The sequence below is a fragment of the Triturus cristatus genome, chromosome 3_1, assembly GCF_964204655.1.
Source record: "Triturus cristatus chromosome 3_1, aTriCri1.1, whole genome shotgun sequence".
Classification (NCBI taxonomy): Eukaryota; Metazoa; Chordata; class Amphibia; order Caudata; family Salamandridae; genus Triturus; species Triturus cristatus.
The window spans coordinates 620,731,792-620,756,066 of NC_140583.1; the positions used below are offsets into that span (position 1 = coordinate 620,731,792).

At 44.5% G+C, this 24,275-nt stretch overlaps 1 protein-coding gene across 1 annotated transcript in view; it reads left to right on the forward strand.

Moving 5' to 3' along the window:
- The window catches only part of UBAP1L (ubiquitin associated protein 1 like), an 81,767-nt gene that overhangs the window by 34,310 nt on the left and 23,182 nt on the right, over positions 1 to 24,275 (forward strand). The window contains exon 5 of the mRNA XM_085644567.1: positions 3,993 to 4,190. Coding sequence (XP_085500693.1) covers positions 3,993 to 4,190 — 198 coding nt within the window. The remainder of the gene's footprint in view (positions 1 to 3,992; positions 4,191 to 24,275) is intronic.

Sequence of the window (24,275 nt, forward strand, 5' to 3'; positions counted from 1 at the left end):
CCAAACAACTTCCAATGTCCTCACATCATCTCTCTCTCCTCAAACAAGAAGTTCAATCCCTGTTACAAAAACATGCGATAGAACCAGTCCCTCTTCAACATCAGGGAACAGGAGTATATTCCCTATACTTCCTCATTCCCAAAAAGGACAAAACGTTAAGGCCCATACTGGATCTCAGACTACTAAACCAGTATATACAATCAGATCATTTTCATATTACCACCCTCCAACAAGTCCTCCCACTATTACAACAGGGAGACTTCCTCGCCACATTGGACCTCAAGGACGCGTACTTTCACATCCCTATGCATCCCGCTCACAGAAAATATCTACGATTTGTGGTAGATGGGCAACACTATCAATTTACAGTTCTCCCATTCGGAGTAACAACAGCACCCAGAGTGTTCACCAAGTGCTTAGCAGTCGTGGCAGCGCACCTCCGAAGACAACAGATCCATGTCTTCGCCTATCTGGACGATTGGCTCATAAAAGCCAATACTCACCAAAAATGCGTTCTCCACACTCATCGCACTATTCAAACCCTCCACAACTTGGGATTCACTATCAACTACCCCAAATCCCATCTACAGCCCTCCCACTTACACCAGTATCTAGGAGCAACCATAGATACATCCAAAGCCATAGCTTATCCCAGCACTGCCAGGATAACCAGTATACAAAATCTCATCTCTCAATTTCAAACTCATCAATCTCTTCCAGCAAGAGTGTTCATGCAGCTCCTAGGCATGATGGCGTCATGCATCTCCATAGTCCCACACGCACGACTTCAAATGCGTCCCTTACAGGAATGTCTAGCACAACAGTGGAACCAAGCTCACGGACAACTTACCGATCTGGTGTTGGTGGACAGTCGCTCACTTCGCTCACTGAAATGGTGGAACACCATCGACCTGTCCAAAGGGCGGCCGTTCTTAGAGCCTCTTCCACAAGTTGTGCTGACTACCGACGCATCTCTCACGGGGTGGGGAGCCCACCTCCTTCAACATACCACTCAGGGCAGATGGACCAGTCAACAAAAACTGCTCCACATCAATCACCTAGAACTCTTAGCGGTGTTTCTGGCACTAAAATCCTTTCAGGTACACCTAAAGAACAAAACTGTCCTCATACGCACAGACAACATGACAACAATGTATTATATACAGAAGCAAGGGGGGACACATTCTCTCCAACTGTCCCAACTGACACAGCAAATCTGGAGATGGGCAATTCCCCAAAACATCTACCTGTTAGCAGAACATCTCCCAGGAATCCACAACCAGGTGGCCGACCTCCTAAGTCGCCACACACAGCAGATCCACAAATGGGAATTACACCCCAAGGTTCTACTCCCATTCTTCCAAAAATGGGGACAACCAGACATAGACCTGTTCGCCACTCCCGAAAACACAAAATGCCCAACCTTCGCCGCCAGGTTTCCACACCCACAGTCGAAGGGCAATGCCCTATGGATGAACTGGTCAGGCAGATTTGCATACGCTTTTCCGCCTCTCCCACTCGTTCCATTTGTGGTACGCAAACTGAAACAACAGTCGCTAACACTAATTCTGGTAGCTCCCACTTGGGTACGTCAACCGTGGTTCACCACACTTCTGGAACTATCTTTAGTTCCACATCAAAAGCTACACCTCTCCCCGGATCGATTAACCCAGAACCATGGAGAAATCAGACACCCAGATCCTCAAACACTGAACCTAGCGATCTGGCTCCTGAAGTCTTAGAGTTTGGGTACCTCAACCTCCCTCCAGACTGTATGAATATCATAAAGGAAGCCAGACGACCTACTACTAGAGCATGTTATGCCGCAAAATGGAAACGATTTGCCATCTACTGCGCTAATAATGACATCCATCCATTGGATGCTTCCATCCAAAACATCATTTGCTATCTACTACACTTGCAAAGATGCAATCTAGCGTATTCCTCTATACGTTTACACCTAGCAGCATTGGCAGCCTACTTGCAAAATAGGCAACACCTGTCCCTCTTTAAGGTACCAGCCATCAAAGCGTTTATGGAAGGTCTGAAAAGAATTCTTCCCCCAAGATTACCACCTTCCCCAGTGTGGAATCTCAATGTTGTTCTAACAAGACTTATGGGTCCCCCATTTGAACCTATGCACAAATGTGAATTACAGTTCCTAACATGGAAGGTAGCTGTCCTTATCGCAATCACTTCCCTACGAAGAGTAAGTGAAATACAAGCCCTTACGCTAGAGGAACCTTTCTTACAACTACACCGTAACAAAGTAGTTCTTAGGATAAACCCTAAATTTCTTCCAAAAGTGATTTCCCCTTTCCACCTTAACCAATCAGTTGAGCTACCGGTCTTTTTCCCTAACCCAGACTCCGTAGCTGAAAGGGCCCTACATACCTTAGATGTTAAAAGAGCCTTGCTTTATTACATCGACAGGACAAAACCTTTTCGAAAGACAAAACAACTCTTTGTTGCTTTCGCACCACCACATAAAGGCAATCCCATCTCCAAATCCGGTATAGCCCGGTGGATAGTTAAGTGCATCCAAATATGCTACCAAAAGGCTAAACGTACTCTTACAGTTCCCCCTAGGGCGCACTCCACGCGTAAAATAGGGGCTTCTATGGCCTTCTTAGGTAACATTCCCTTAGAAGACATTTGCAAGGCAGCCACGTGGTCTACCACGCATACCTTCACTAAACACTACTGTGTTGATGTGCAAGCCAAACAACAGGCCTCAGTGGGCCAGGCTGTCCTAAAAACTTTATTTCAAACTGCTGCAACGGATACAGGTGACCACCGCTAAGGGGAGACACTGCTATATAGTCTATCCTCAGTGTGTGATCTGCAGCTCATATGCCTCGAACGGAATATGCTACTTACCAGTATGCATCTGTTCTTGGCATGTAGAGCTGCAGAGTCACACACGCCCACCCACCTCCCCGGGACCTGTATTTGTTCCAGCATTTGTCTTACTTAGACATTGCACATGGACATCCTTTCTTTTCATTCCTATACACTCCATCTTTTCCCATCATGGCGAAAAACAATCTGACGATGGAGTGGATGCCCATGCGCACTGTTGTCCAGGGGAGGAGTCACCTATCTCGTGACCAAAGGCTTCTTCCGAAGACAACAACAACCTGCAATCATCCGAGCCCAACACCAGATGGCGATCTTATCCTCAGTGTGTGACTCTGCAGCTCTACATGCCAAGAACAGATGCATACTGGTAAGTAGCATATTCCTTATTACCAATTTATTTTCCACTCTTTCTGCAGGAGGTTGGTGGTGGTGGGGGCGGGGATGACGCTTCTCTGCTCGTTTGGAGGAATCGCTATTGGTCTGCAATGGGATCATCAAAAACAGTTATGGGAGTTAGCCAATGGCATTAGTGCTGCAAGACCCTATGACTGGCAGCGCGTGCATCACACAAATGGCTCTCACATAACATAAAGTAACAAACTAGTCTGCGTTTGGATGTCAGTTCACCTGAAATGTCCAGTGCAGAGTAGTTATTGATTTGATATGACTCTGTTTGTGGCTCCGTGTAGGTTTTTTACCTGTGGACTCGTAACTGAGAAATCTAAAAGCACTGTCTGTAATGTAGTGTGTATTATCACTGTTGCGCTAGTTTGTAAAAAGTCCCAATTTTGGCCTGTAAGGCAGCTGAGACAAATGCAGATACAGGTATCGTACAATTTGGCAAGAGTGGCCCGTGTAGGGAAGAGCGGTGGGGCGGTGTGGGGGGTGTACTCAACAGACGACGAGGGAAAATGTAATATTTAATGTTTTCTTGTCCGTCTGTCGAGTTCTTTCCGCTTCACCTGACCTCTTTTACCTGCACGGGCAGCTTCTGGAATTTGGACAGGTGTAGCAGCTGAAATTGCAGTGTGCCTCTGCTTTGTCAATAGCCAACAATTCTGAGTTAGCAGTGCTGTGCTCTGAGCAGTGAGTCTGTCTCTGATGACATTCGTCTTTTCTTTCTCTTTTAGTCTCTGAGCCCATATCCATGCCTTCCGCCTCCACGGCCTCTGAGTTCCATCGGTTCTTACCCAGACTCCGCTGCTGATGTCCTCTGTGCCCTCAGTCAAGGAGAACGTGATATCATTGAATCTGTCATGGCCTCGGGCTATCCGATCCGGACAGCCATTCTGACGCTGCAGAAGATTGGACAGCAGAGCCTGGGGCAGGTCAGTGAAAAATGTACCATGCGACTGAAAAAAGTTGAAACAATTTTGCCCAATAGTTTTGCTTTAGGTGTGAGGGGTTTTTGAATTCTCTCTTCATAAGTAATCATTGATGCTCAGACTTTGGGGCACATTTCGGGGTCAGGCTGCCAAATCTCTGGGGTTCTGGAGGGCCTGCGTCTGCTGGCAGTATATTCAATTCTGCTCTGCTATAAGTGGAAATATTTTACAAAAGTTTGATTGACATAGCGTAATTTTCAAAAATGTAATGCCATGAGTGGCCTGCTCTGAATGTTTCTTGTTCATCAGAATCAATGCAACTGTTTCTTTCTGCAGAACAAAGAATCACAGGTCGTGATGTACTGGGAGTTTTATTCCTGTGCATGGGGTCCATTGATTTTATTTTTCTGCCTGCATCTGCCACACTCTGCATGGAGAGCAAATATGTGCCTGAAAGGCAGCCCTAAATAGAGTAGAGCTTTAAGTACACTGAAGCTCGTGGTCCTATGGAGGACGGGCTGCCGGCCACTGCTTGATGAGGCTGTTCTATTGGAAAGCTGACAGTTTCCCCACCTCTAAATGAGGCGCCATGGAACTCCTGTTCAACGAAACGCTGGTTGACCTCCATCAGATAAGAATTCTAGTACGAGTAATATTCAAGATTTGGAATATTGTTCATCAGCCCCTTTCAAACACAGTCAGCGCCTCGCCCATTAGTAGTCCAGACGTAGCAGTGAAGCTGGTGTCTATTGATGGATACACTTCTCATTAGGCTGTGGGTTTACAACTCAAAGGATAAGGCCAATATTTCATTCTATAAGTGGACTGAGTTTATTTTATTTGTATTTGTAATATCAATGTTGCATCCATCCCATCCACCTCTTCTTTTGTCTTTAGGTCTGTAATAGGTGGGTGTAAAGTTGCAAGTTAGCCAATTTGCTATAACTTCACAAGGTTCGCAAAGTGTGAAACTTGCAAAGCCTAATAAAAAAATGTCAGGTTAATCAGCCCTTCGCTAATTTAGAAAGTCAATCCTGAAGCAGCAAAAAGGGCACGTAGGGCAGCGGGTAGACTGATCAAATTCAGCAGCAGTCTCTCCTTCTGGTTCATGTCCCCACCATGCAATTACTCGTGGCAACCCTTAGGTTGCCTGTCACCCGAACTCTTCGTAGTTGCTCGCCCCTGGTCCCTACACCCTCTGCTTTCCACCACTTACACTGGCCATTTAACTCACTGCATTTATGCCTGCAAAAGGGGTCCCGATGCAGAATGGCCCACCAACAAGGCCTTGCAAGTGGCTGGGTGTGGTTTCTCTATTTTAGGAAATGTTGTGCAAAGCAGAAAACTTCGCCTGTATTTAACAAAGGCTTTCCCTTCGCCCTTCCCCAGTATGTCTTTGCAAATTTATTTTCTCTTTGGGTATGCTGCCACAAGTATTGTGGGAGTGGAAAGAAAGGAAGTTTTTAGTGTGTCAGCAGGCTGCTCAGTACCTTGGGTCTTTTATGTAGTTGTCCGCCCTGTCCTGTTGGCTTGAGGATGTTTATGCTAGTAAGGGCTCTCTTGAGGGTTGGGGTGGTCCTTTTGCTATATTTAGCATGTTGGGTGGTGCTGGCCAGAGATTTGAAGGTGAGACATAGAACACATTATTTGTGTGTGTACTTCACAAGGAACCAGTACAGCTGTTTCAGTGCTGGTCTCTTTTCTCTAGAGTGACTATGACTCTTGCACCTCATTCATAGATAGGGACTAGCTGACGTAGAAGGAAGGAGTGTGACTGACTCTGCTCAACATCCACCAGTCTTTTTAAGTTTAAGCAGTGTCCCAAAATCCCCCTAGAGGCATGGCCATCTGAATTATGCAGCAGTGTAGAACCATATTATGCAGTTGAAAAGTGAGCTGACTGGGGTGTTTGTCATGCCCTGAAGTGGAAACTCCCTATTCACTTACTGGCCCACGAATGCCTAGGTCAAGCCTAGAAGATGCATAATTTTTTAAGAATTCTTCCAAAGAATTCATGCAGAGCTATCTGTGGGCCACCTGAACCTCTTATACAAAATTGACTCAGACCTAAGTGAGAAATATGAGCTCACCAGATCCAGTGGTTACCCAGAATGAGTTACCCTAAAGAAGAAAAGACTCCACCGGATACTGTATGGAGATGTGTTTATTTGCAATTAAACTTTCATGGAACAATGTCTAAATGAAACTTTTATAATGACTATAGGTTAGTTTCTTTGTTCAACTCTAAATATAGGTATCTCTTTCTTCCCCTTTTTCCTCTCTTCTCCCTCACTAAAACTTTCACAGTGATAGATGACCTTTTTCCCACTCCGCAATTCAGTGAAGGGACTTTAATGCCAATAGACATACTTTGCTATATATACATATCTAGCTTCAGCTAAAAGATGGTACCCACCCTATAAGTTTGGACTAGACTCAAATGATGGATAAATGGGGTTTTAAAATGTATTGTTTTCTATGAAAATACCCCGATCTAACACTCATTGATAACTACTTAATCTTGATCTTGGGGTCTGGGATCCTTGAACCTTAAACAATTTTAGCTTAAAACAATCTTGACAATAGCGCTTACCAGCCGAGGTCCGTGCAGCTAACAGCGGTGAGGCGGCCTTGGGGGGGATTGCGAGGGACGATGCAGAGGGGAAATTAAATAAATTATTAATTTTCCTTCGCATTGTCCCCAACGCCGCCCCACCGATGTTAACTGCATGGACCGCACTTGCGCTTACACTAAACCATTGTTGAATACCTTCTGGAACCAGACTCTGTTATTACTGTAAGTTAGGTACATAAAAAAGCCCAAAGATCATCTTCCCTAAAATCCCATAATAGACCTGACTTTACACAACCGAACCAAGATGGCAGCCACATTTTTGAGGTAACAACCTCACGTTCTCAGCACAAGAATGACTTCCCTTTTATATATTTCCAAATCACTACATAATATATGTTTAAGGACAAGATCCTACCAATTAAAGAGAGGTATCAATTTCACAGAAATAGTCTAAGAAACTGATTTAAGACCTGTGAACACATTAAAATTCAATATAATGGCACTCAACTTGAGCGCTGTTTAATGGGCAAGGCAGACCGTAGTGACCTCTATTATGATATCTCCTTTTAGATATCTCAATATTTTCTTGATTACATGTTATGACAAGACTTTACTAGTTACTGAAAAATGACATATTAGGCTCACGTAACATTTGAGTCCTACTTTCAAGATTGTGCCCATTTTTCCTGGAGTTACAACCTGACCAACACAACTCCAAGAACTGACAAAGGACACGCAATTACGTCTACAATAAAATGGCACTTAACTTGAATACCACCACAACACACGCGGGGGGCTGCAGTGACTTTTTCTGATGAAATCCTTCACTAGAAATCATTAAGCAATTTCTGCAATCTGTTCTTGAGAAACAGCGGTTTAAATAATCTTTCGGTCACACAACCTTAGTGAGTTTTCCTAATGAAACCCTTTGCTAGAACCTGGTAAATGTTTTTTTGCATTCGGATCTCTATAAACAATTATTAAAATAACCTTAACGCTTACATGGCCACAACCAAGGAATTAACAAATATGCTGTATATGAGTTCAGGCACCATCTTCTTGTAACGAACATGTACGTTCTCAAGCCCCCTCACAGCTTATCTCCAAAACTTGGAGTAAAACGCCGCTCCTCACATTATGGTTACTGAAAGGACTAAGTCCTCATGCTATCTTTATTGCATGCTCTGGCTATGAATGACTCCTTATATACTTGACTGGATATCCCCTATACATACCCCATAACGACGACATGGTCACCAAACACCCTAAGACCTCCGGGGACCATTCCTCCCTTCAATTTTCATTTTATCGCAAGCAAATTTGGGACCGCTTTTGATTGACATGCGCAAACAAATTAGAGGAGCTCTTGGCGATGCTATTACTAGTCTTGGTATAACATATACTTGACGTTTCTCCCTTATTTCCATTACACGATAGCAATATATTGCATGCTTTAATCTGATTTGTCAGCCTAATTTTGGAACTCCATTACTTTAGATGTGGGATTCTATATATATACATATATATATATACTCAACAGGGAGGGCGCAGTCGGGAGGCAAAAATCATCCACAGGTATCAGCGGTCACTTCAGAAATCCAAACCAGCCTGACGCGTTACGGAAACAATTCCTTAATCATAGGCTTTACTCAGTTCATTTGCACTGCAACAGGCATCTTTATTTGAATAACCGCCCTCCAATGGGCTACTCGAATGAGTTCCCCATGCCTGCTGGGATTGGATATCCGCCCCCCAATTGGCTATTCGAATAAGTTTCCTGTGCATGCTGGGATATGTAGTGTTCATGTAGTCTGTATTATTTCTTGATCGGATTGAGTCCAAATGTCCATCAAAATCGGCTCACAGATGAGCCGCAAAGTGACCATTGTGCCTGAAATCCAGAGTTGCCTCCCCACATTTGGGCGTCGACAAATTTCGCACCCCGTGGCCCCTTACTTATCCTTAGGGTGGTGCAGCCCACCACGCCCAGAGGTTGAAATGAGGGCGTCAAAGCAGGCAAAATTAGACACTCCGCCTGCACTGCAGCCTTTGGTGACCATGGTAGTAACAGCCCATGCGCCGAGCGCAGAAAGGCACAGGAAAGCTGGACCTACAGAGACATGCATGCAGATTGGTTGCTGACTCTCTAATTTTAATGCTGCCCTCCCTTTTCGTTACATGCCTAGCATTCTGACTTGGACTTGCAAGTACAGCTAACAGTGATGGCTCTCTGGTAGTTTGAGATAGTTACAGGGGAGACTGGAAGGGTGAAAGTTGAACTTTTGAAACTGGTAGGAAGAGATTTGAGCAGGAGATAGGATGAGGGGTGTGAGAAAGTGCCCTCTTTCTTGCATGGTATGCCCCCACTTTTTGCTGAATTGCTGACGTACTTTGACTGAGTGTGCCCTGGGCTCCTGCCAATCAGGTACCCCGGGCTTGTGTTCCTTCCCTAAAACTGCATTGAAGCCTAAACCAATTTGGCATCTCTGGCCACATGTCAGCCCCTGGTAAATGGTACCATAGGTACCCAGGGCACTGTGAACAGAGAAGGCCCCTAAGTGCTGCAGCACTTATTGTGCCACCCTGTTCCATGGCGCACACACACTGCCTTTGCAGGCTGAGTGTCTGGGTGCAGAACAAATAGAGACGACATGGCACACATCCCTGTGTGCCATCCCCACAAACCACTGCCCTGGCATACATCAGTCACCCCTCTAGCTGGGTGCCCTATGCCATTGGTGAGGGTACAGGTGCATGAGCCCAGTACCCCTACAGTGCCCAGGTCCATTCCTGGGCCCTGTAAGTGCAGGTCTGCCATTAAGAGTATATGGTGCTGGGAGGTTGTCATTACGAACTCCACATCACCATAATGGCTGCACTAAAGCCTGGGAAGTTTGGTATCAAACTTCTCAGCACATTAAACCCACACTGATGCCAGTGTGGGATTTAATGGAAAATGCACGACAGAGGGCATATTAGAGAGCCCCCCTGAAACACGACCAACTCCCAGTGACCTGACTGAGTGGCTGCGCAGGCTGCCCCCACCAGACATGTTTCTGGACCACTGGGTCGAGAGCTTGCTGCTCTCGGGGGGCCTGAAACAATGCACATCCTGGGACGAGGTGCCAAGCCTCCTCCCCCAGGATGGGCAGTGGTCACGAAGGAGAAGCTTCAAAGGCATGCCGCCTTTGTGAGCTTCTCCAGACCACTTGCTGTACTCAGCAACTGGTCCCCACTGGTTCTACCCCCCACTTTGGGCAGGAGACCCGGTGGGAAAAACAAAGTGAGGAAGAGAGATGTACCCACCTCTGCCAACTCCACCCCTAAGGTGGGGAGGCGAGGTGAAGCACAACCTCGAGTCCCCGCCATCTTGAGGATGTGGGGACCCAGCCAACCATGGACAGGCTCCTGCACCCCTCCCACTGGAGAGTGGCAGAGTAGTGTGTGTACCCACCCCAGGGAAGGGACCCATTGGTCCCTGCCCTTTACCTACCTGTAACACCCCTAGATTTAGTATTTAGGGGCACCCTGAACCTTCCTTCCTCAGATCCAGCAACGACAAGAAAAGAAGAATGACGAGAAGCCGTGCAGAGCTAACCAGGATGACGCCCACTGACTTGGCCCCAGTCCTATTGGCCTGTCTACCCTCGAACCTGCTCCTGCAAAACCCCGGCGTGTCCAGCTGCCAGCAACCTCAAAAACCCCGGAGGACCTGCCTGCATTCACTTTCCAAGCTGCTTCTCCTGTGAACACCGGACATGTTTGACCTGCAGCTTCTGGTGCCAGCCAGAAACCGCGAATCCAGCACACTCTGCACCCGCCCAGCCCGGCCCTTGTTTGAGTGAACAAACACCACAAGGAGGTCCCCCTGGCGATCCTGACCCGAGATCCGGCGACCCCTGACCTGCCACAAGCCTTCAGACGACGCCTTCAGCCTCAATCCAGGAGACCCCCCCCCCCCCTACCGCAACCAGAGTTGGTAAGAAAATCCGATGTCTAAAGGCACCCCTGCACCCGACGCCCCACGGCCTTGTGTGCCCAACCCAGTGGTGCCTAACCATCCCTCTACATCCCAACTTACCCCTCGAAGTGGTGGTCACTCCTGGAAGATCTTCGTCCCCGAGCCTGCAGTGTTTCTTTGTCCCGGAGAATCTCCATTGAATTCAACAGGGCACCCGACCTCAAAACTGCACCCGGCTGCCCTTGCGCCGCTGAGGGTGCCCCTTTGGTGCTAACTTGGTCCCCAACTTGCCCTGAGCTTAACCCTAGGCGCTTTGCTCCCACAACCTTGTGGCCTGCTTGCCAGCAGCCACCAACCGGAGCCCCCCTATCTTCCACAGGATAACATTGGGCCTCAACACTCTGCACCCGGCCGCCCTAGTGCCACGGGGGGTGCAACAACAGTGCATCACTGACCCTGGGAGACCCCTGAGTCTAACCCCAGAAACCTAACTAAAAAGACCGATTACTTACCTTGAAACCGATAACTCATTTTTCCTCATAGGATAACATTGACACTTTTTTCTCTCAAAAAGTGTCGACTTTTGAAAACTGCAAATATTCCTTAAAAATCAGCCGATTAACCAAAACGCATTTTCTCAACTGTTTTCAGGAACTGTCCCAGTGCTGAATCCAGAATCCAGCCCTGAGTAAGAAAAAGTAACGATAACCTAACTTACCTGCTAAGTGAATTTCCTCCCATAGGATAACATTGGTGATTCTATGTGAACTTTTGTCAACTTTTGAAATACAATAATATTCCTTATAAACCATACCTTTAACCAAAACGCATTTACTCACCTGTTTTCAGGAAATGTCCCCGGGCTGAATCTAGGATCCAGTCCTGTGGTTAGAAAAGTAATCTGAAAAATAATAAAATGCATTTGACCTAAAAAGCCCATTCAATTGAATGTACTATACCTGCAATGTGTTGCAAACTGCTTTCTTAAACCTGTAATCAAAACCAGTACCAGTTATACTGCAATTCTGAATTGTGTTCAAACAAGACAATCACTACTGCAAAGTATTTATATGCTTAGCTGTACCAGGCTTGCTTGGTTATAGAAATAAAACAGTATATTTTTTTATACAAAACAATTGGCCTAGAGTTCAGTTCTTGAGCGTGTGAGATCATTTGCTGACTGTGTACATCAAATGCTTTACACTGTCCTCTGATACTGCCTTACTGCTCGACCAAGCTACCACTTAAGAGAGTAAGGTTCTATCTAACTTTAACCTCTGCCAAACCTCTGGAGACTCTTGGACTCTATACACACTATACCTCACTTTGGTGCAGTATATATAGAGCCAGTTTCTTACAAGGGGTGAGTTTGGAGGAGTGGAAGGGTGAAATCTGAGACTGGTTGGCTGAGAGGGTGCATGGTGAATATGTGATACTGGTAGGGTGAGGATCTGAGTATTAGGAACAGAGTAAGGGAAGACCTTGGGAAACTGCAGGATAAGAGAAGTATGAAACTGGTAATAAGAGGTCTGAGAGGAAGTCATGCAGAGGGTTAAGTGTCAGAGACATGCAGTGGAGACTATGTGTTATTGTTGCGCTATAAAACATTGAATACAAGGTGCCAAAAACATATTAAAGTAATATGCCAGTTTTGGGAGAATTAGCTTATAATTATTGGTGGTAGAAGGATGGAAAGGTGGAAAATGATGGAGGAAAAGAAAAAATATTAAAAAATCAGAGTATGTTTAGGAAGAGTCAAAAGATTAAAAAGGGCTTATGAATGGAGGTGGAAGGAGAAAATGGAGGACGTGGCATTTGGCTGGAAAAAGGGGTTGTGTGAGAATGGAGGAGTCGATCAGGGGTGATTTGTTCATGTCATAGGCAAGAATGAAGAATCACCTGAAAAAGTGAAGGTCTGAGACAGGAGGAAACTCGTGCTGCATGTGATGGGTAAAAGTGGCACGTGGCATGGACTTTAAAGCAGGGTGAGAGAGGTGAGGAGGTGTTTTATGTGTGTTGGTGATTGGTTTCTTGAATGGGAGAAGACGAGGCTTCCATTGCTACTTGTAGCTGCAGAAGAAGTAGATGCTGTGATGTTGAACAAGTTGAGATCACAGGAGATCAAGAAGTTGTGAAAGGTTGGGGTACAAGTGACCAAATGTGCCATCAGGGATAGACAAAAAGTGATCAAAGTGGGATACCCAGTTGTGATATTGAGTATGATAATTCTGGCAGCAGGAAGATTACATTTGCTTAGCAGGAAAGTGCTTCAATGGTTCATCATAAGAACACAAAGGGCTGGTAGGCCAGGGTGTACCAAATAGCATGCATTCGTATCTGGGCAAATACTGCTTAGTAGGTCTCAAGTATTGACATTTGGATTGGGGTCAAAAATGTGGTTGTCGCGTCTTAAAATTCCAGATCTAAAAATTGCACATTTTGAAGGAAAGAAAAAAATGTTAATATTTTTATGTCACAATGTTTTGTTCATTCCTCTGACTTATCAGCATAACTGATCTAAAATAAACCGTAACCAACCATTTGTTTTCAATTTGTGAAATTCACATTCCAGAAATAAAGTAACTGTTTTAATCTGACTCAACGTTTGAAAAATGCAAGCTTAAATTACTCCGCCGTCCGTTTGTAAACATGAAAGTTTCAGCTGAAATCAAGTATCTGAATTTTGACTGACTTTCAGCTCTGTACCGAATGGAAATTGACCCTGGGGTGTCCCTAGTGCTACTTGAAGTGTGCTAAGGGCAGGCTCACTGCTTACACAGACACGAGCAGCCGCCTTGTGACTTCATTACAGTGAGTTTCTACCACACGTTTTTTTTAAGATGCCTCGGGAGTAACTCTGCCAGTGTTTGGAATTTAGATTGCGAATTCATAGAAGAACAGTAGCTAAAATTCGGTGTCTTCCTAAAAAGATGTTTAAGGTCCTGGGCACAAAACCAACATTTGTGACTATTATGTCTCTCACACCTGTTAGAGCTCTACGGTCTCTGGAGTAAACACCACTGTGGCTTCTGAGTTCTACAGAGCTAGATAAATGGGACACATTTTCCTCTACACTCCACCACACATAACAATTGGTGGGCACAAGAAGTTACTACAAGTAACTGAGCACAACCTGAGTTTCTGGAGGCTGGAAAAGGCTCATTATAGATGAATTTTATTTTTTCTGTATTAGCTTCTGTGTGGTACTTGGATGCCCTTGTGAGGTTTATTAGCTCGTTTAAAGTGTTCTGGCGTTGGAAATCTAGAAACGTTCCTAGCTGTTTGCATGTTTTCAGCCGGCATTCTATCTTTACAAGTTATTTTGGCTGAGGCTGTTGTTTTGGTAGCGCCTCTTATAAAGTGCACAGGCACCGACAACATTCCCGCGCTCTGGCACAGAGACTGGAAGCTTATAGGCCAATAGGCTTTAAATGTTGTGGGAGAAGTGCAAGGTCGTGAGTTTGTTCATAAACACAAAGTGCTCCACGTCGAGTCTTGCAGGAAATGAGAAGCACTTCCAAATAGCAGGTGCCAGTTGTGAAAAGGACCTGCCCACATTTCATTGTCCATAAATGAAGGGGACTTTCAAAAGATTGATATCCTGAGACTAGACACATCTTCAGTGTTTCCACTGGAGAAGTAAGATAGGGTCTGATTCATACCTTGACTTGTGCACAATGATGTTCATGGATAGAAGACTGTAGTGCAATGATGGCTCATTTACCTATGTTTCCAGCTTGAGGGAGAAATCAGTTGTCCATGCTGTTAATGTTACACAAAGCCAACGCATACGTTTTTTTAACAATAAATTAAGGCGCAAATCACTGTAAACCAGATGTTCGGTGCCCATGGTGATTACACCGTGAAAACATAAAAGCGACAAGTGAGTGTGCGCATACACATCAAATAAATGGCTTGGGTCAGAAACAGTAATCTTGGGTTCATGGACTGTTAATACACAAGATGATCATCTAAGAATCGAAAGTGGACATATTCTGAATGTTTATAGCGTTGCCGTTTCAACCTTATTAAGCTGTTTAAAAGTCCTCAGCAGGACGATATACTTTTGGGCACCCAACAGAGTCTGGAATAGGAAAAGTGATGCCAGACATTAGTAACCTTAAACCTAGTCCTAACCCTAGTCCATACCCTAACTCGGAACCATATCCTAGACCTGAACTGAACCCTCCCCTTACTTAATACTCACCAAACAATATTATTGTACACACTATTGTGACTCCTGGCATGTTTGTCCTTACAATATTGTGCCTACAATATTTTTTGTTTGTATATCTTGATGTTGATATTTTGGTGCTATAACTAGGGGTCGAGTCTTAATGCTTTTTTTTAGTTTGCACTCTTCATATCTCTTGCTTGGTGCAGCCAAGCACTCATTCGAACTGTAAATACTGTGCAGTTTGTATCATGCGCTAAGTACAACCAGGCACACCGCATTATTGTATCACATATGCAGCGCAGCCAGGCACACTGACAGACTGCATCCTATGCTTAGTACAAAGACACACAGCTGAAACGATTTCACTATTTTTTTATCTTGTGCCATGAAGACTGCTCTGCATGCAGTACGTGTATGATGTACGCAGTGTAGGAAGAGAGAGTGGAAATGTGTCCCTGTTCATTTCCTGCTGTCACTTTACACAAAATAAAGAAATATTGTCAGCACTACACCCTGGGCTTGGTGTAGGCACCCACAGACTGTAAATGCAACAGTATTTCTGCAAGTGGGTATAAGTGAGGAGCACTACATCTAAGGCCTGTGCTCCCCTACCTATGTTACCATTTGACTTCAGAAGGTGCTAACCTAATCTAGGAAACTTAATAGTAGTGACTCGGTTTTGCCTGTAAAGATGCATAGAGGTTTTGCCATATATGCACAATGCATAAGGATGATTGCTAACTGGGTTCTGGGGGCGGGAAAGAGAGTGGGGTTGTTATGTGTGCTTGTCCTTTCTCGGTGTAGGACTTTTCTGGATTTTACAAAGCACGGGTGGAATAGTGGTCAGTGGTCAAAACAATGTTAAAGGCCAATGAAAAGCCTCTGGTTTCAGAAAGAAGGGGTAAGGTCACTCCTTCCCTGTGAGGGGAATGAGAGCAGCAAGCCCTGGCCTCTGGGAGCCTGGCCCAGACCATAGGAGGCTGGAGTCCTGGTACAACAGATGGACTTCAGGGCACTCAGCCATATTAGAGAGGGCGACCTCAGACAATCTTTGAACTGACTGTTTCTAAGGCAGAATTATAGAGCAAGATGTTCCCAGAATGGTAAATCGTGGTCACATGATCGGCTCAGGATTTGCTACTGGGGCCAGAGGGTCACTGATGTCTGCTGGACTCCAGTACAGGGGTGAAAGCTGGGACAGCAGTGGAGTGGGTCACCTGCAAGGCACATCTCTTATTAGCCCCCTCACTTTAAATGTTGCTATCTTCTACCCCCTTATTATTATTTTGAATATATATAGCACATAATTGCCATAAGAATGGCATCACAACACTTTTCGTGGTCTGGGGATGCCTTTCCAAACAGTTGCTACAGTTCCATCACAGTATGGAGTTCGGATAGGGTTGTTTATCAGTAGGGTGAATGAGCGTGCCTTTGTTAGGTGACTGCATCAGACTTAGTGGTTTGAATGGTGAAGCTGAAGGATGTTCATTCCTTATGTATGCCCATTCCACAATAGATGTATGCTCATATTAGGTAATTAGTGGCTACATGCTGTCAGGTGCCCTTGTATGCACCCTTCTATATCTTATTTCAGCACTCTCCCTCCTGCCTCATACTTCCTTCCCTCACTATCTCTTCTATCCAGAGCTATGCTACTGCCTGTCCAGTCACTCCCTGCCACCTTCCATCTCATTCCATAACCTGCTATCCCCTCACTCTACCGCCTGGTTTATGCTGCTGACCAACCTAGCTACTTCCTGTCTAATACTACTGGCATAGGGATTCTCCCTTTTTTCCAATCAACCATAAAACTTTATTTCGGCAACCGATGTTTGCAGAAGGCACTAAAGTTGTCGAGTCCTCTGTATTCCCATAGGGGATTTTGCGAGCAGAAGCGTATCATCTGCAAACATCAGGGCTGGGATTTCGCGATGCGCCAACCAGGGGGCATCGATGTTCTTCCCTGCATTCAAGGAGTCAATTAGGCCGTTAATGTAGAGGGAAAACAGTGTGGGTGCCAGGACGCAGCCCTGGCGAACACCTCTCCCAACAGGCAAAGGGCCTGAGAATTCACCATTCTTGCCAAATCCGATACGAGCAAAATTACCCTCATGAAGACGTTTTAGCTACAGGCACAGGTATTCTGGTACTCCCATATCTGCTAAAGTTGCCCATAATTTGTCCCTTGGTACCAGGTCGAAAGCGGATTTTAAGTCTACAAAAATAAGATAGAGACTACCCCCGTCGATGTAGACAGATTTCCAATATATTAGCTGTAAACTAAATATTTGGTCAGTCGTTGAAGTTCTAGCTCTAAACCCGGCTTGTAGGGGGGTTAGAATGTTGAGTTCCTCTATCCAAGCTTGGAGGCGCCCCAGTAGGACTCAGGCAAATATTTTCTGTCCAACATCTATGAGGCTAATTGGAGGATAATTGGCGGGCAAGAGCGGGGAACCCTTTTTATATATTGGTATTATTACGGCCCCTGCCCAAGTGGTCGGGATTGCCATGCCTTGTAGTATGGCATTATACAAAGTAGCCAGATAGGGAGCCCAGATGGTAGGTTCAGAGCGGTAGAGGTCGCCAGGGATCTTGTCCAAACCTGCCTCTTTTGCAGGTGTTATCTTCCCGAGGGCATCGGCGACTTCTCTTACCGAGATTGGAGGGACATCGTCTGAGCTTAAACCTGAATGTAACAGCACTCTTGCCGTACTTACTTCCCCCTCTTTATCCTTTGTGTAAATGGATTCGTAATGTGCCTTCCAAACTCCTTCATCTATGTTGGATTCAATGGCCGGTCTACCAGCCTGTGAGCCCGTGTTAATGATGTTCCAGAAGGACCTCAGGTCATGTGAGATTAGTTCATTTCTAGCGTCCTCCCATTTTTGTGCTTCCCAGAATTTTTTACCTTTTGTCGTAGTGCCGTTGTAAGCAGCTCTTGCTTCTTTAATTATTATTTTATCGTAACTTTCAATGGCAGTGATTAGGTCAGATTTGCCTACTCGACAACTGGCGTTAAACCATTGGTGCTTGTGCTTGTTAGGCACCCTTAGTTTTTTATTTTGATTAAAAAAGACAGCCAGAGAGGCAACCAAGTCTTGGTGATTTTTAGAAATCCTTAAAAGGAGATTAAGGTCTCCTTTACGGTCTGTTAGTTGGGATATGGTTAGGCAGTATGGACTTGCTTGGTGGTAGAGTTTGGCCACTTTATCCTGAGATTGGGAGATTTCAGCCCAACGTACTCTTCTCCCTCCATTAGTCAGGATCATATTTGGGGATGGGGTAGGGGTTTGTTCTGTGCCTTCATGGTACATGGCAATGCTAAATCTAAAATGAGAGCATCGTGGTCGCTATCGTGGCGGGGGCTGGTTTTAAAATCTATCACCCTATGCCAGGACCTAGTATCTAGCATGATGTAATCAATAATTGATGTGTGACCCGGTCTATTAAAAGTGTGGTTCCCAAGTCTGTCAGAAGTAGTGCGTCCATTGCATGCACTCAAAGAAAAGTTTATCGTTAAGGTATGTATCTGAAGAGCTAGCGGGGTCCAAGCCCTTACTGGGGGAATGTTAGGCTCAGGGATTGATCAATATTGATCCTCCTCGTCCATTATACCTGTAACCAGGCCATCGAGGGGCTCAAACTGTTCGATTTGCCCCCTAGTAAGATGTATTTCCCCATTTCTTTTGGGTGGGCTATAGCCACTAATTGTGTTATTGGGACACTCCAATGGTCGGACCCCCATGCCTGGGTAATAAGCATTCTAGTTTGAGCTTGATCTTGAGATAGGGGTTCTACCTTCCTAAGTCAATCCACCGCCTCAAGGGGGCTAAACCTATTGACCAGAGGAATATTAAAGTATAATGGAGATGGTTGTGGCTGGAAGAATGGAAAGAATTGATTATTCTGTTGGCTAGCCCTCCTCGGGTATTGTCTCCTCTGGGCCCTTGTGGGTGCTGGCCTGGGGGGTGAAAGTATCCTATAGGCAGGAGATTGACAGACCTCCCAGACCTATAAAAATGGTGGTTTAGGAGGTAGTCTACGATTGCACTAGTCCTGAAATTGATGATAACGCAGTCGCCAGTAATATCTTTGGGTCTCCAGCCTACCCACCCCACCCTACAAACTATATTGATTTCATTTATGTCTCTAGTGGAAAGCTGTTTGTTATTGATTAGTCAGTGTATGCATTTATTCCTTGGGTCGAAATAGGATTCCCTAGTCCCCTTTTTGGTTCCGGGACACCTGCCAGAATAATTACATAGGGGGTTGAGGCTGGGGGTAGGTTAATGCTCGGGAGGGCTGCCTCTACCACAGGGGTCCCTCCTGTGGTGTGCTATTCTGCCTAGCCCTTTCTTCACTAGGGTGGCTCACAGGGGTTCTAGCTGCTCCTGTAACGTTGACTTTTTCCTTCTGAACCCCCTGCTTTTGCTAATTCCTCTCCCCACCCCCTTAGGGCTGCTGGGACGCTCTGCCTCATTTTCCTGGTTGGATTGTAATGTCTTATTATGAAGGGGCATGATGTCTTTTATGGGCTGGGGGCCGGGTCTTGTGAGGAGCATAGCGTTAACAGATTCCTTTTCCCTCAAAATCACCTCAGCCCTATCCACCCAGCGTTCTACCAGTTTCGCAAGATTATCCCCCTGATCCCATAAGTTTTTTTAGCTCATCCCTCACTATTGTCCTTACTTGGACCTGCATGTCCACCACCACGTCCATGACCCATGCTGGCTGTTCTGGGCCTCCTTTGGGTGATAGCCTTTGATCATTCTTCCTTACAGCGGCCGGAGTCTCGGGGGCTGGAGCTTTGTATTCTCCCTTTTTTTCAGTTCTGCCTATAACAGATTTTCCCATACTCAAAGAAACTATAGGCCTAATGGGACTGGTGTTCACGTATACAGCCAGACACATTGTTCGCTCCAACAGATCAGCCAAAACTCAGGCTGTAGAGGTTGTACTCTGACATTGGACCGCCCATCCTAAACAGCCACTCTTTTTTTTGCCTAACACTTCCTTCCACTTCCTACCTTCTCATGCTTCCCCATATCTTTTGATCAATCACTCTCACTCCTACCCTTCCTTGCCCTCTTGTTCCAGAAGTATAATCCAGTCTCTGAAATAAAGCTGATTCATCATTTAGTTTACCCCATTCTCACTCCACTGTTCTAATCAGTTATTCCTGTGCCAACCACCTTTACAAAGCCCAGCCTGTTGAGCTATTTCACGCCCATCTGAAGTCAATGTGTGGTCTCCAAGATGGCCTCTCATTTCTGTCACGTTCAAATAATGAAGTCCTTATAAGGAGGTCAACAATTTATTTGTTCAGTTTACGCAGCCACTTGCCTGTCTATCCAGATTTCGTATTCACTACTGTGCCATTCAGGTTGGCGTTTCATCTGCAGACTGGGCTAGTTGCTAGATGCTTGTCCACGCTGGAAGATCACCACTAACCTGTGTCCTGATAGGACGTGCCAACAGGATACGTTTGTTGAAGTTGTGCTCTTGGTAACACATACATCTACTTTGAACAGTCGCTAACCTGCAGGTGCACATTAGAGTGCCTACCATGGGAGGTCACTAGCCTACTTGTCTTAATTTTTCTGCCACCATCGTCATTTTGGGACAAATGTACTAACATTGGGAATAGCGATTTCCAAATTGTGATTTTCCCCGAATCGCAATTAGGAAATCACTATTCCTAATGTATGAAAATGTTATTTTTAAATTAGAGTTCCGTAGTGGGTCGCAAATTGACCTACATCATGAATATTAATGAGGCAGGTCACAGTTCACATCCCTTTAGGAATGATAGCCATCACAGGGATGGTGGCCTGGTGGGGTCAGCAGAACTTAATGTCTGTGATTGCTTTTAAATAGAGCAATCTTTTTTCTTTAAATTCAGCCTATTTTCCTTGAAGGAAAACAGGATGCTTTTTAAAAAAATGAAACGTTTAACTTTCATTTTTTAAGAGTAAGCAGTGGTCCCTGGTACCACTACCTGCTCTAAAAAAAATGTAACAATCTCAAAGCAAATGGATTACCACCAGTTTTGAATTGGTGATAAAATATTAATGTTTTGCCACCGGAATTTGGTCGCAAAACATTAATACGTACAATCAGTATTTTGAAGGGACTTCGTAACCATGCCTCTTCCAAATACTGAAACACAAACTCAAATTGCTAATCAGTAGAATCACAGTTTGCTGCTTGTACATTAAAAAAGCATTATTGTGGTTACAAACGGCCTGATTCTGCGAATTGGGCCATTAGTGACCTCAAAAGTGCTTCAGGCATCTGGCTCTTTATTGTTTGCAAAGTCCATTACAATATATGATCCACAGTCACAAATGTTTTCAAACTATTAAAATTTAATAATAATTTAAGTCATTTGTTCAGTTATTGTAGTAAGCCAAATGCAGAATGCACACTGAAAAAATATGAAATATGGTTTAGCTAAAAAAAATACAATTAATTTTTTCCTCATACCGCAATACTGATACAGAATTAAAATCCAGTTATTGAAATTGATGCAAGTCAAATATGAACAATAATAAATGACCCACATAGCGAAAGGGTAAAAAACATAATTGAATGTAAAAACTATTCCTTGACCATAATATTCATTTTTTCCATACAAAATTAGCCTTAGCAAACTGACAAGCCCCACTATCAGCAGAGTGAAGTAAGTAAGGCCTGTTCCTCACTACGTCTTCTGACTCATCTCAGCCAAAAGATTAGCCTCAGCCGCGAGGAGTGTCGAAAGAATAAAAACTAAAAATACGTAGGCATGATTCAGTGGATAAGCTGTCAGATTTAGAGTATGGGGTTACAGATAAGCTCTTAGAATCTTCCTACCTGGCATTAAAAGAAGTGGGTGTAGCGATAGTTGCATCAGTAACAGTACCTCCTGCTTAACCCTCTTTTGGGACCCAAATATTGACCTCTCATTCTGTTAGGTGATATTCTTATTGCACATTAAACCTCCAATACAACGCGGGTTGTTTAAAGCTGGTCTAATTAGCTCTTTCTTACCTTTACCTGTTTTTCCAGTAGTCTTCTTTCTTTTTCCCTGTCATGTAATGGGGTAATGGGGTAAAGCACTGTTTCAGTTTGGAAGCATTAGGTTTTTTCTTTTTTTTTTTTTTTTGACACGGTGTTGGAAAAGTTTGAGGAAAAAAGTTTGAGCAAAAAAGAAGTGAAAGAGGGAAAGATAAGGAAAGAGGGAAGAAAGAAAAAGAAAGGAAGGAAGGAAAAAAGAGAAAGGAAGAAAAAAAAATGGGGGAAGGAAAAGGATAGAAAGGGAGGAGAAAAAAGAAAAAAAAATGGGAGAATGGAGGAAATTAGTGAAAGGGAAAAATGGGGGAAAAAAGGAAGGGAAAGGAAAGAAAAAAAGGGGAAAAAGAAAAAAAAGGGAAAACAAATATATAAATAAATATAAATAAATCAAAAGTAGAGAATAGGATAAGAGGAGGAAAAAACAAAATAAAATCTCTCCTCTTCTATTCGGTGGGGGTACCCGCTCTAGTTTTTCCCATTGTTCGGTCTGTTTGGGTTTTTTTTTTTTTTGTGTCAGACTCTAACGTAAGAGGGGGGCCCAAGGAAAAGAGATCCTGGACTCGCAGAAATTATTTTTTTTCTAAACAAGGAGCGGGACTGGAGGGAGAGACGTAAACCTTGCTAGACATCTGGCAAGAGTAAGGAAGGTAGGGTTTTCCAGGGGATGGGGGAGGGGTGTGGGGGGGGGTACAGGGGGAAGTGGGGAAAAGCAATAAAAGTTCTCAAGAGTCAGACCTCATAAAGGATAGGATAGGATAGGATAAGCCTTCCATCATTGGAGAAATGATCTATCCTAGCTTGTGGCACTATATGGGATATCTTAGTTTCTATGGTAGCAGAAAGCAACACTGGGGGTTGTTCCAAAAAAAGTAAAAAAAAAAAATTAAAAAATAATTCTTATAGAGGATGATCTCTATTAGGTTTTTATCCTGGAACGTCAATGGCCTGCGAGTAAAAAGTCATAGACACAAAATTTTACAGTACTTGAGAGATTCTTCTGCGCAGGTCATCGTCATCCAGGAAACCCATTTATTAAAGCTAGAGGTCTCTGAGATATTAAAAAAACAGAGTTGGGTAGAGAGGTTCCTATGCACGGACCAAGCGGTTAATATCAGAGGGATACTAATTATCTTTAAAAAACCAGTTAAGGTTCAGATTTCGGAACGCAAGGAGGATCATAGCGGGAGATGGTTAATTTCGAGGATATTATTGGAGGGTATCCCGTTAACATTGATAGGATACTATGGACCGAATCAAGATGACCCTTCTCACTTGAAAATAATTCAGGAACACCTCATACTTATACAGGATCCAGTTATATGGGTTGGTGATTTTAATATTGTGCTTAATCCTTTGCTAGATAAATCCTCTAGTTCAAGAGCCCTAGTGCCATCTAAATCAAGACTGGTTCTTTTAGACATAATGGAAAACTTCGGTTTAGCAGATGTATGGAGGGAAAGGTCAGGCAACAAGTTGAGGGTCTCTTTCAAAACCTTAAATATAAACACAAATCAAGAATTGATTATGCGCTTTTCAGCTATATCTTAAAAGACTCGTTAACTGGGCTTAAATACCTTCCCTCACATATAAATGTAAATGTAAATGTCAAGGTACTTATAGAGCGCACTGTCACCAGACGGCCACCTTGCGGTGTCGCCTTTGCGGTTTCCTGGCGCTGATACTCATACCGCTGTGGAACCCCTCCTGGCTTTCCTTGTGGAGTGTCCACTCCTGGGCACCCCCAGGGTGAAGCCAGGCATCCTTAGCGCTGTTGGGGCCAGTGTGGAGGCTAAGCAAGCTATTGCCCAGAGTTGCAGCGTGGGGCCCGTGATTAGAATAGGCACCGAGGCGAGAATAGACAGGTCCGAGGAAATTGAGCCCAAGCCCCGCCGAGGCGGGAATCGAACCCTGGTCCCTGGCCAGAACTCTGCTTCAGGGTCTGCCGCTCTAACCATTGAGCCACACTCCTCCACATGTCAGATCATATGGCCATCATCTTTGATCTTCAAGGGGCCACCCACAAGAAAGAATCCTCCTGGTCTTTTGACCGCACGATATTACCGGAAGAGAAAGAGACACATTTTTTGTCAGAGGAAGTGAAGTCCTTCTTAGATATAAATTTCGGATCGGCAGACATTAATATAGTTTGGGACGCTATGAAGGCTTTTATTAGGGGCTGCATAACTAATAGAGCTACTTATAGAAGGAAAGTTTATCGGCAGAAAATACAAAATATCGAGATGGAGTTAGCTAGAATAGAGCAGCAGTTGGGTTCCAATATGGCTTCCGTGCGGGTGGCAGAAAAACAGGCTAATT